Source organism: Ictidomys tridecemlineatus, chromosome 7 (assembly GCF_052094955.1).
Source record: "Ictidomys tridecemlineatus isolate mIctTri1 chromosome 7, mIctTri1.hap1, whole genome shotgun sequence".
NCBI classification, from domain to species: domain Eukaryota; kingdom Metazoa; phylum Chordata; class Mammalia; order Rodentia; family Sciuridae; genus Ictidomys; species Ictidomys tridecemlineatus.
In genome coordinates, this window is record NC_135483.1 from 139035655 (window position 1) to 139048561 (window position 12907).

The 12907-nt window shown below is 38.2% G+C and overlaps 1 protein-coding gene across 7 annotated transcripts in view; it reads left to right on the forward strand.

The window, feature by feature from the left end:
* Window positions 1-437: 437 nt before the first annotated feature.
* Window positions 438-12907, forward strand: part of Myo3b (myosin IIIB) — a 505529-nt gene continuing 493059 nt past the window's right edge. For 5 of the 7 annotated variants that reach the window (XM_078017565.1, XM_078017563.1, XM_040294448.2 and 2 more), the window contains exon 1: window positions 439-632. In XM_078017565.1, coding sequence (XP_077873691.1) covers window positions 631-632 — 2 coding nt within the window. In that variant the 5' untranslated portion in view covers window positions 439-630. Of the gene's footprint in view, window positions 633-5209; window positions 5275-12907 lie in introns of those variants that run through there. The other 2 variants (XM_078017569.1, XM_078017567.1) reach the window with 2 other exon arrangements.

Below are 12907 nucleotides of genomic sequence, written 5' to 3' on the forward strand. Positions count from 1 at the left end.
CTCACACTCCAGTGCTCTGCACACAGCCTAGGGAGTCTGCTGAAGCTGTGGGACAGTCAGCTTTTCTTTTGTCAGGGATTCAGATCAGAAGCCCAGGTGTTCCCCTGGTGCACCTTCAGTTCAGAAGTGAACCCAAGCATAGTACATGCCATCAAGGAGCACTCCGCTCAGGAAAAAAAAAAAAAAAAGATTCATTTTGATAGCGCTGCATCAGAAACAAAGGGCCATTGCAACCTCTAGTTGGAAGAATGCAAAATTGGAACTGTGAAATGACATGCACATGGGACCTATGAGGATGGCTTGGACTGTGCTGCCTGTGCTGATAGGACTCACTAACTAGATTAGGTTCCCTCACTACCAATTAGCATCATGTTAATCTTGGCTAAAAGTGAAGCAAAGCTGCCAAGGATTTGGTGGATTTATCAGTCCCTCCCACATTGGTCATCTGAGACTAGCACCCCCTGGAACCTGGGTGGAGAAGAAAGTCCTTTCGTGACAATGTGTCATACGTTCTGGTCACTGCGCTCCTTAAAGTCACCATTTTTCTGGTCCTGCAGTGTTCTGCTATTTTTTTTTTGAAGGAATGAAAATTCAATCTCACTTAAGCCGGATTCAGAAAATAGGTCATCGATGTGAGTTGCAGTTATTTTCCTTCCAGCTTTCTTCTATGCTTGCTTTAGATTGCTTTTCTGCAAAGGGCAGATGCAGCTGCCCTGGCTGGTGGGCATTCAAGGGGGGTGGTGACAGGCATCACTCAGATTCCTGGGTCCTCATAGCTAGAGTTTGCTTTTTGTCTGGGCTGTTAAACTCCTGCTAAGGAACAGGAGAAATATCCTCCTTAAGCATTGTTTCTCTCTCTCTCTCTCTCTCTCTCTCTCTCTCTCTCTCACACACACACACACACACACACACACACACACACACACACACACAGCCCAGTTCATAGCCACTTGATTCACCACCCACAGTTTATAATAGAACCGATCCGTGGGGTTATAAACCACTTTATTTTTGCACAGAATTTCTCAGCTTGAGGCCAAGTTGAAGGGCATTAGTCATCAGTAATTTGCAGTTGCTTTTTTAAATGTATTTCACTTCGAGAAGGTTAAGACAGCTAAAGCTAAGATTTCCCCATGCTTTGGAAGGAAGTGAAAAATCTGATGATTTAGTTAATCATTGTCATAGCTGTGGGCATATGTTGTTCCTTAGTGACTGCCACATCATGGCTGATTTGTGAATGTGGTAACACATTGTTCTGCATTTTCTTTTGATTTCGAAAGAGATTAGACAGATTCCATTATGCCACATTTCTTTCTTTCTCTTAATATTTGTATATGTTTAAGATTTAAAATTCCTAGGACACGGGAGGAGGAAATTTAGAGATCAAGGTAGGGATCGTTGGTATCTCTGGAGCTCCCTCAAGTGTCTCCTGGGTGTCTCCCGGGAGATTCAAGGTCAACAACCCTGAGTTCCAACAAACCCTGGGTTTGTCCTTGAGAAACAGTGACTAGTTCAACCATCTCACTTTTCAAATGAGAAAACTGAGGCACAAGGAGGAGGTGAAGAGACTAGAAATTTGCCAAGATTGCAGAAGGACAATGTTAGGATGCTGGCCTCTCTCTGGCTTCCTTGCTGCCTTGTCACAGGGGGATGCCGCATGCCACCCCCTGTCTCCTCCCCTCAACAGGCTATTCATGATAAACAAGATGGTTCTAGAAACATCCTCTGAGGATGAGATAGATAAGCAGACCTGTTATGACGAGGCTGTGCACCTTTCGTGGGGCTATGTCTCCTTATAGTAGGGATGCCTTTCCTTAATTTGCCCAGTTGACTCCTTGAGGGCTTGCCGTGGCTCAGGGTGCCAGTGACGACAGGTACTTGGATCAGGAACATATTTTTAGAGTACAGCTGACAGGACTTACTATCTGCAAGAAGTGTTAATAAATTTGTGAAGTAATTTGGATGGGACTTGTTAGAATTCAGAAATCTTGTACATTTAAAAGAGTCCCCTCCTGTCCTTGCACAGGCTTCTGTGATCAAATCATCGTGCTTTCTCTTTTGATCTATGATATGGCTTGTGACGTTCCCGCCTGGAGCAGATATTTTCTCCACAGAAGATTGAATCGTTTCCCTAACTAGAATCAAGGATTTTGCAGAATGTGTTCTGTTTATTAATGCTTTTTTTTTCCAATAATTTTTTTTTGGGTAAAGTTTAGTCATTTCCACAAATGAAATCTATTTTTAGGTAGCTAAATGAGACTTTTTAATCTATAGAAGCTGTTTTGCAAAAGTTAGAGGCCAGCGTGACAAACCGTTTTATTACCAGCCCATGAAAACTATGACTTCTCTCTGATTTTTCTGTTAAGTCTTAAAAAAAAAAATGTTCAGACCATACCCATTTATCTTTCCCTGCCAACTCTGTGATCCCAGGAGGCCCTGCAGCTCAGGGCTGCACCCCAGGCTGAGCAACATGTGCTGGGGCCAGCCTGGTATCCACCCCCTTCCCTGGAGGCTCCTCAGGGATCTGGCGGCTCTTCTTTCCACACTTCTTTTGAAGACAAAATTCCAGACTTTTCCTAACTCCTCCTCCTCCTTAGCTGCTCAGGGGCATTGAGTCCCAATGTCTGCTCCCCGTCTACTTGAAGCTCCCTGGCCTCATCCTGTCTGTTGTCTCCCTACCTCCCTGTCAGCCCCTCCTCTGCTCCTCTTCCACATTCCTCATCCTCTCTGGATGTTCTATCCTTGCCAGCCCAAGCCTCTGCCTCAAGAGCCCCTCAGGGGCATGGGTAGCTGTGTCCTCTCTGCAGTATTCTTAGCTGGTCCTCCAGGCACCTTCTCCCTTCCAAGTTCCAGTTCTGCTTTCTTATAGCATCTCCTGTTTTCCACTGGAACCTCCAACTCAGTGAGTCCCAAATTGATCTTAGAGTCTCCTCCAAGCTGTGCCTCCTCTGTGCCCCCATTTCAGACAGGCATCCGGTCTCAACATTTTGCCATTGATTTTGGTTCTGCATTTTCTTTTGATTTCAAAATTCTGTTTTGAACCGAATCAATAGATTTCACTGTTAATAATTTTTTCTCTGCAATATCGCTCTCTCTTCTGAGGACTTGTGCCTTAGTTCAAGCCTTATAACTACCATAATCCCCAGTCAGCTTCCTGATTAGTGAGTGGTCCTGAGTCTCGCTGGGGCTCTGCTTGCCAAGCTGTGTACCTTTCATGGAGCCAAGTCCCCTTGCAGTAGAGGTACCTTTTTCTAATTTGCTCAAATGGTTTCTTGAGAGCTTATGGCGGTCCTGGGTGGCTGTGGTGACAGGTGCTTGGATATGGAATGTATTTTTAGCTCATCCTCTACACGCCTGTCAAGTGTAAGAGTTTCAGAAAAATATAAAAAATAAGAATATCTTCTCTAATACTAGTTTCTCCATTTATTCTATGGGTTGATGGAATAATCATGCAAACTTCTAAGCTTCTAAGACCCTACTCTTGGTTCATGGCAAACTCTCTGTAAATGCCTTGCTACCCTCCTTATGAGACATTTCTTACTTTCTACCTTGCAGAGCAGTGACTTGTTTTTGAGTTGTGTCTTTTTGGGGGTGAAGTGAGTTGAATGACATAGGCATGTGACCTAGCACAGGCTACTATATAAGGTTACTTGATATAAACACTGCAATCCTGACTGTCCATCTGATAGCTACTGCTAGGGGTGGATAGTGTATACAGTGTGGATACACTGGACAGAGAGATGATTGATGTCCCAAGTGAGATGGAGCAAGATGGCATGAGATTTCATTATGCTACTCAGAGTGGTGAATAGTTTAAAACTTATTATTTATTTCTGGAATTTTCCATTTAATATTTTTGGACTGTAATTCACCAAGGGTAATTGCAACTGAATAGAAAAAAAACTATAGATAAGGGAGGATTATTGTTATTTTGGGCAGGAGCTTCGGAGAGGAAATAGTGCTGGAGAGAGGAAGTTAAGACATGATGGTGAAAGTCTTAGGTACAATTGGCTCATTTGGAAGACAAGTGGAGAACTAAAGGCAGGGCTTTGATTGAGTGTCCACATTCATGAGGAGAATGGGGGTTGGCACAGGGGAGGCAGAAGAGGAACTAAGAAAGGAAGATGTAATGGAGACAAAGGTAAAGGAATGTTCTGGAAAGATGGAGATAGCGAACAATGGCTAATGCTGTAGGGGTGATGACAAGGCTTGAGTATGTGCACTATGTTTATGATGGATACAAACCTTCAAAACATCAATTTAGTAGCGATTGGGCTGGGAATCAGCTCTTCTGCCTTGTGAAACAAACATAGCTATATATGACTGTATATGCATGCACACATGCGTGTCTAAATGTTTATCATTAGTGATTACATTTAGATGGTGAGATTTTATGTGTTGTAATAATTTTCTTATTTCTCTTTATTTTCTTAATATTCTATGAAATCACAACTTTTTTTTCACTAGAAAACTGTCATGGTTTTTAAAGTTCTGGGTTTTATTGCTATACTGGACATTTATTGAGCACTTATAGAATGGATTTTGCCTATGAGAAAGAAAAAATTTACTATGCCATGGCCTCTGTCCTCAGGGAACTCAGTGGTGGAAAAGACCAACATGTGAACAACGGAATGTCAGGCAAGGTGCTCGCTGCTAGAAAAGAGGACCTGTTAAGAGGGAGCATAAAGGAAAGGTCATTTCCAATGGAAACACTGGGAAAGGCTCCTAGGAGAGCTGAAATCTGAGCCATACTCTCATCTGGGCCCTGTCTAGCATGCAGACAGCTTGTTTGTGAAGAAGACGGTTCCTACTCTGACCAGTCTTTACCATCACTTGCTTATATGTTGGTTTGGAATTATTCTCCACTTTTTCATAGTCATGTGGTTGTTTTCTTATTTTGTATATCTTTGGATATTTTCTAGTTTTTGTATTTAACATTTGTACAATTTTCCTATGCTTGGTTTTATGACTTCTTTCTAAGAGCTGTTCTCTAGATTTGGAAGCATTCTTCAATGATTTGTTTACATGTATACACACACATACACACATATATGTGTATACACACACACACACACACACACACACGATTCATACTATATTATCTAAAAGAAACATTCTCAAAAAGCATCCTCAGAAATGGAAGTCTTGGTCATGAATTTTCTCCTGAGTATAAAATGTTGCTGGACAAGTTTCTATTTAAATCACACTCGATGGGCTTGACTGACCACAGGAGCTCTCAGAGTGCAGGCTACAGGTTGCTTCACTTTCAGCAAGGTAAGGCTGTTCCTCCATTAAGGACTAATTTAGGGAATTTAACAAGGCTGGGCCCATTTGGAGTTGTTGAGGAACTGATACAGGCTTGTGAGAAACCCAAATCAGCTTGTGATAGGGGGCTTCTGAGAAGAGCACAGTAGGAAATCTTGTGGGATCCAAGGACTGACAAGAAAGCTCAGCAGACCTGAGAGGGCCAAAGAGAGAACTGGTTGTTGGTCTGCTCACCAGTCCTCTGTCTTGCTCCTTGCTGTTTCTTCTCAGGATGGGCTTCTACTGTTTCATGTGTTTTCTGCTCTTCCACGACTTAACTTCTGCAGGCATCTGGCCAAAATAATCCTCCATAGAAGTCTCTTACTCACACGAAAGAAAAAACGATTTATCTTTTAAAGTAGAATAATGGCACATCATCAAAAATATGACCAGTACAGAAACATACACAAATTTTAATAATTATTTTATTTTTCCTGTTTCCAATGTCTCTGACTCCTGGTAACTCTCTCTAAAGTTTAAGAATTTCTCTGGGGGCTTGGGATGTAGTTCAGTGGTAGGGCATGTGCTTAGAATGCATGAGATTCGATCCTCAGTACCAAAAAGACCAAAACAAAATAACAGAGTTTTCCATGTAGCCTTCTGCAAATACACACACACACACACACACACACACACACACACACACAAATGGCTATGAATGCAAATTTTGTTTTGTTGGTTTTTGGCACTGGGGATTAAGTCAGAGGTACTTAACCACTGAGCCACACCCCTAGCCCTTTTTATGTTTTATTTAGAGACAGGGCTTTGCTGAGTTTCTTAGGGTCTCTCTAAGTTGCTGAGGATGATTTTGAACTTGCAATCCTGCTGCCTCAGTCTCTCTAACTGCTGGGATTACAGGTGTGCATCGCTGCACCTGGCACAAATATTCTTTTATTTACACAAAAGTTATCCTTATACACTATTCATCACTTAAAAAAAAGCTTTAATTGTATGTTTGGCATTCTTTCCAGACTGACACAACATTTTCGTTCTTTCCATTTAGTGGTTATGTGTGGCTAGATAGTATTTCCTTTTATGTAATTATTATAACTTGTTGGATAATTTAAGTTGTATCCAGTTTTCTATTTCTATTTATTATAATAAATATCCTTGTATATCTATTTCCTAGAAGTTCAAAGTTTTAGTTCTTACACTTGTTCTATTAACTTCAAGTTAATTTTTATATGTGGCATAAGGACATATTCTCATATTTCTATACAATCTTCAGCATTGCTGAAAAGTTTCCTTTGTAAGATATACAAATATAATTGATTTTTAAATTTTAACTTTGTACCCTCTACTCATGATGAACTCATTAAATAGTTCCAGTAGTTTTTCAAATATATTGCATCAGATTTTTAAGACATATGTCATCTGCAAATAAAGTCCATTTTAATTTTTCCTCTTCACTCTGGATGCTTTTAATTTCCTTTTCTTGTTTGATTGCACTGGCTCCTCACAATACTGAATAAAACCATGAGAGCAGGCATCCTCGCTTTGTTCCTGATCTTAAAATGAATCATTCAGTTTTTCACCATTGAGTGTGGTGTTAACTCTAGGCTTTTCCTGGATGCTTGTGTTGGGTTAAAGAAATCCCTTCTATTTCTAGTGGATTGAGAGTGTTTTTTTTTTTTTTTTAACAATCCTGAGTGAACATTAAAGTTTTTCCAAGTGCTTCTTGTTGCATTTATTGAGATGATTGAATGTTTTGTTTTGGTGTTTTTACAGTCTGTTTATATGTTGAATCTAGTGTGCTTTTTTTTGGTTGTGTGCATAGGGTAAACAACCATAGAATTGTGGAATTACATAAGACAGAGGATATGGGCATTTGACAGATTTTGACCAGTTAATCCTCCAGATGATGCCAATTTACAGTCTCCTTTATGTTGTTCTATGGTGCTTATTTCTTCAGATTCTTCCCAATACTGATTATTATCAACTTTAAATATCTTGTCAGTCTGCTACGAGATAAATGGTTATCTCAATATTTTCATTTGCATTTTAACATTTCTGAGTAAGATTTAGCATCTTTTATACTTTACATTCCAATTTCTTATTCTATTAAGTTGTTCTTATTGTATGTACTTTTGATAAAATAAGAAAATTAACTTCTGATGCAAATATTTTTTCTTACTTTATTTTTCGCAAAGTTTTAGTACTTACACATTTTTTTCCTTATGGCCTTTGGGTTTTATATTCTGCTTGGAAAGATCTTTTGCCTATGCCAATATTATAATATACTTACCCATTTATTTAAAATATATATTGTTTGATCCATTCTAATCTATTTGGGTGAAAGGAGTCAGGTAGGGTTCTGGCCTAACTACTTTCTAAATAGTTGGCCAGCAAGTGAAGTCAGCACTATTTAGTGAATGGTTATTATTTAGTTCATTTTTTGCCCATTGATTCAAAATGTCATCCTCATCATAAACCTTCTCCCTGATGTATTGGAGTCTTCCTTTAGATTATATTCTGTTCTGTCGCATCTATTCCTGTAGCATAAAGCTTTGAGCATTGTTGCAGTATAGTATGTCTTGATATCTGTTCAGATTATGCTACCTGACCCCAGGCTTTTTTTCCAAATTTTTCATGTCTTCATGTATTGAATTTTCCAAATGAACTTTAATATCATTTTGTCAAATGATTGAATAGAATGTTTATTGATTTTATTTCTATTATTATTTGCTGGATAAAATGTTTAATGGTATGATTTTGCCTTGAGTCCAGTTTCCCAAAATTTTCTGTGAGGGTGTGAGTATGTTTATTATTGTCATTCAAAAACTATACAGATACTTTATAATTTCAGCTTTTACTTTTTCTTTTGCATCAAGATCTGAGAGTTAAAAGGTTTTTAGGTGGCTAGGTTTCTTCCTGTTAATGTTTATTTTTATTATAGTGTGGTCAGGGAAGATCATTCTAATTCCATCTTCCTGGATGTTTTGAGGCTTTACTTTGTGGACTAATGTATTCTCTTTTTTTTTTTTTTTAAGAGAGAGAGAGAATTTTTTAATATTTATTTTTATGTGGTGCTGAGGATGGAACCCAGCGCCCCGCGTATGCCAGGTGAGCGCGCTACCGCTTGAGCCACATCCCCAGCCCGCCTAATGTATTCTTTATTTTTTTAAATTAAAATATCCCACCAGTGCTTGAAAATGTGTTTTATGTTAAATAAGTATTTTGATATAGATTTACTGGGTTTAGTGATTATATTATATTTCTTAATACTTTGTCATCTTGTTCTGTCCTAGCTAACAATGCCTGTTAGTATTATTACGTTTTGTTGACTTCTTCTAGAATTTTATATTTTTATGGATTTTGACAGTTTTGGGTGCTGAAAGATTTATAATACTTACTTATAAACTCATTTTTGATGTAAACTCAGATCATTCTAACTGTGTAGAATAGTACTTGGGGCCTGGTAATTGCTATTATTGTTGAATATAAAACAACTCTTTTTTTTTTGTTGTTGTTGATAGTTTTTTATTTGATTTTACTCTTTTCAGATATTATGATTCTTTCTGTTTTGTTACCATTTATTTGATGTGTATCATCTATCTATCCAACTATCTTCATATACATACATACATACATACATATATTTTTAATCTTTCTGAGTCATAAGGAGACTATTGGACAGTTTTTAAAAATATTTTTATTAGTTGTTGATGAACCTTTATTTTATTTACTTATTTGCAGTGCTGAGAATTGAACCCAGTGCCTCACACATACTAAGCAAGTGCTCTACCACTGAGGCACAACTCTGGCCCTTGGACAGTTGGTTTTAGCTTTGGAATCTAAAGATTAGTTTTTCTTTTATATTTTGGCCTTCTAAAAGAATCCTATATTTATTAATATAATATATATTTTCAATCTTAATGATTTTAATTTGTGTTTTCTGGTTTTAATGCTTTCTCCCTTTCCTCCTCCCAGCCCCTGCCATCTCCTGCCCTATGGGTTATCTTTTCTTTGGTTATGTCTGTATGCTTCCTGGGGTAAGCATGATTTTTCTTGTAATAATATCAAAGATTTATGATCTATTTTTAGGTCTTCTAGAGATTTCTTTAACAACTCTATATAGTGGCTTTAGCTTCTATTTATTAATTATCTATTAACTACTTACTGAGATGGAAAAGAAGATTGACACATATATTTTATTAATACCATCATTTTGCTTTGCTAACTTAATAATTTCAAGTTAGATAATAATTAAATCTCACTTTCTTTTTTTAATGTTTTTTTTAGATGTACAGACCTTTATTTTATTCACTTACTTATATGTGGTGCTGAGAATCAAACCCAGTGCCTCAAAACAAATGCTAGACAAGCGCTCTACCACTGAGCCTCAGCCTCAGCCCCAAATCTCACTTTCTTAATTTCTTATCGTTAACAAGTCTAGAAATGTGAGAAAATTTCATCCTTATTTTCCCTTCTATCTTGCCTCAAATTGTTGGATGTGGTATGGTATTTTTTTTATTGTTGAAATGTATAACATTTCCCTTTTATAAACAATACTTCACACTGGTGATTGGCTTTATTTGTAAATATAAAAAGGTTTAGTTCTTTCTACTGGAACTCCACTTTAATATCTTGGTTTGCTAGATTTTAGACTTATGTGGTTCTTTAGGAAGGACCAATGGAGTCACTGAGCTTTTGCATGCCTGAAGGTGTCTGTTGTTTTTGTTCTTGAACAATTTGGGTAAATATAAAACTATTTGTTCATGCTCTCCCCACACAACATTATATGCATGGCTTACATAGTTTTCTGCTATTGTTAGTGTGGAAAGAAATCTGAGCTTTTGATCCTTTTTTTCTTTTTTTTTGTGTGTGTTTGGTTTTGAGAGGTGTGTGTGTGTGTGTGTGTGTGTGTGTGTGTGTGTGTGTGTGTGTGTTCTACATAACTGAAAATTTCTTTTTCTGCCTTGACACTCAGTGGTTTTACAAGGAACTGCCTGTCTTCTGAAAACTGTTCATCCCCCCCTGAGATCTATGAGTTCTGGACATTAGTGGCAGCGTTAGTTGATAAGTATCAACTGTGCTCTTCTTTCTGAAATGTTGTTTAAAGTGCTGGGGTCATTCCACCCTGTGAGCGTGGCTTTGGAAATGTTCCTTGTTGTAGAAGTCAGCCTAGTTATTTCTTTAACTTACCTTTTAAGAGCTTAGTGTTGAGTAACGAATATAAAAGGTTCTTATTGAATATGTGAATGAATGAGCCTGTACTTTTTTCCCTGCTGCTAACTCATCCTCTCTGTTTCTAAGTAGGGAAAGTTGCTGGGACTTTTTTCCACCCCTTTACTATCTCCCAAACTCCACCACATTCTGGGACAAGAGAGTGAGCTGGTTTGGGCATAACAGTGACTCCTGGGATCTTCTATCTCTCACTTCCCCTAAATGTTACTTTTTACAGATTAGGGCATGACCTTATGTCCCTTCTTGTGTTTGGTACTGCTAGTGCACTTTGTTTGTGTTGTTTGCTGGATTTCAAGTTTTTGTTACTAATGTTGTTCATTTATTTGGTTTTATGGAAAGGAGATTTCTGGCTTCACTTTGCTATCTTGCCCCAGAAGTCATAAGGATTTTCTAAACAAATTTGGAACCTTGGAAGCAGAACTTGCATTCTTCTTTCTAGTTTTATTTCTTGTAAAACCCAGTAAAACTGAAGACAACTGATTTTTTTTGCCTTCTTACTGAATGCATAAATAATATTTTATGTTAATATTGGCTGATTTATAACCTGCTATTGAAAGGATGGGAGAGGAAGTACCATCACCTTGGAGCAAGTATAGTTTTTGAGTCACTTGAAGAGGTGACAGGCAAAGCAGGAAGGAAACATCAGATTGTTGAAGAATAGGCCACACATCTGAAGGAGTGTGGTAATGCTCCCTGCAACCCTGGAAGAATTGGGCTCATGTACTGCTTTAGATCCAGTGTGGGAGATCAGCTCCCAGGGACTCTGAAGGGGCACAGGTGAACCAGTAGGGATTTATCAGGAGTACCTTCCTCCTTTGGGTTGATTTTCTTCCTTCATCACTAAGCAAATCAATTTTAAGAGCACTGTGTGAAATTTGTTTCTTAGATTCCTTTCACTGTTAAAGTGAAGGCTCATCTTAGACTATCCATTTTCTTCTTGAGCCTTTCACGGTCTGCTTTGAGGCTCTCCACCAGCTAGGTTCTCTTACGTGGCTCTTGTTCAGCTTTGAACACATTCACCTTCGGGCCCTTGGGCAGTTTCTTTTCAGGAACAAGATGAAAATGATTACAGTGCTTGGCGGTGATGAGTCTTTTTGATCTTCTCAGTTTCTGTGTATTGATGTTCTTTCTCTTTTCCTCCTTCAGGAAGAAAGAACAGGAGTCCAAAGGCAGAAGAAGGTCGCTTGCATTCTTCTCATTATTGATTTTCCTTGTGCCATTCAGCGGTTCATTAGTTTTTCCTAACTACAGCTCTGCATTTATCTGAGACATCAGGCCCAGTGGGGGACTGACGTGCCCCAGTAGGCGAGGGGTGGAGAGGGAAGGTGACACTCTGACAGTAGGAGTGTGGGTGCTGGAACAGTCTTTCTTTTCCTTCTCATTCCCTAATACAGACTGAGGGTGAAAAAGAAGAGCAGAAATAGAAGCCCTGTGCCTGGGTGCTCTTTGTTGGTATTCTTAGTGGCTTACTGTTCCCTGTGTGTAAGGTGCTTGCCCATACCAACTTTGACCCTTCTTGGAATTGTGCTGGGTGGTGGTGGGAAATACTTCAGGGAGATGGGATTTACCATGTGTATGAAAACCAGAATTGATGTATGTTACCTACACAGATTAAAAAAAAAAAAAAACAAAACAACTTTTTATTATAGAAATTGTAAAACCCACAGAAGTAAACAGAATATCATCATGCAACCCCACGTATGCAACGTAATACTTATTGGCCCCTGTAACCAACCTGATTTCACATATGCCCCTCAGTATTTTCTCTTCTATATTGTTCCAGACATAGAATTATTTCATTCATAAATATTTCAGAGTGTGTTACTAAAAGATAAGGAAGCTTTTTAAATACACCACCACAAAAATAAAGATAACAACTAGAATATAATTAACACTGCTCCCCAACATTGTCAATTAGCTGGTCAGAGTTCTATGGACCTCATAAACATTACAGTTTTTTTTTTAGCTTTTTGTATGAACCCACACTTTATTTCCCATTTGAAATGTATTTTAAACTTCTTTAATCCTAGAATTAATTTTCAATATATTTATTTTTATTTGCAACTCATTCGTTGAAGAAATGGGGTTTCCTTCATTCGTTGAAGAAATTGGGTTGTCTTGGAAAGTTTTTCACAATCTGGAACCAGCTTATCGTGCCTCTGTGGAGTTATTTAACATGCTCCCTGTCTTCTGTTATTTCTGTAAATTGGTCATCTGAAGCTTTGAAGCTTTGTCAGATTCAGGTTTACTTGTTCCGGCAACACGGTTTCTTAGGTAGTGGGGTGTTCTTCCATCCCATAGCATAATGCTTTAACTTCCTTTTTGCAATGCTCAAAGTTTAGGAAATGGAAATTTCTATGGCATAATGTTTGTCAAAAGCTAACCATAGAATATATTTTTTTCATGTTTGTTTTTT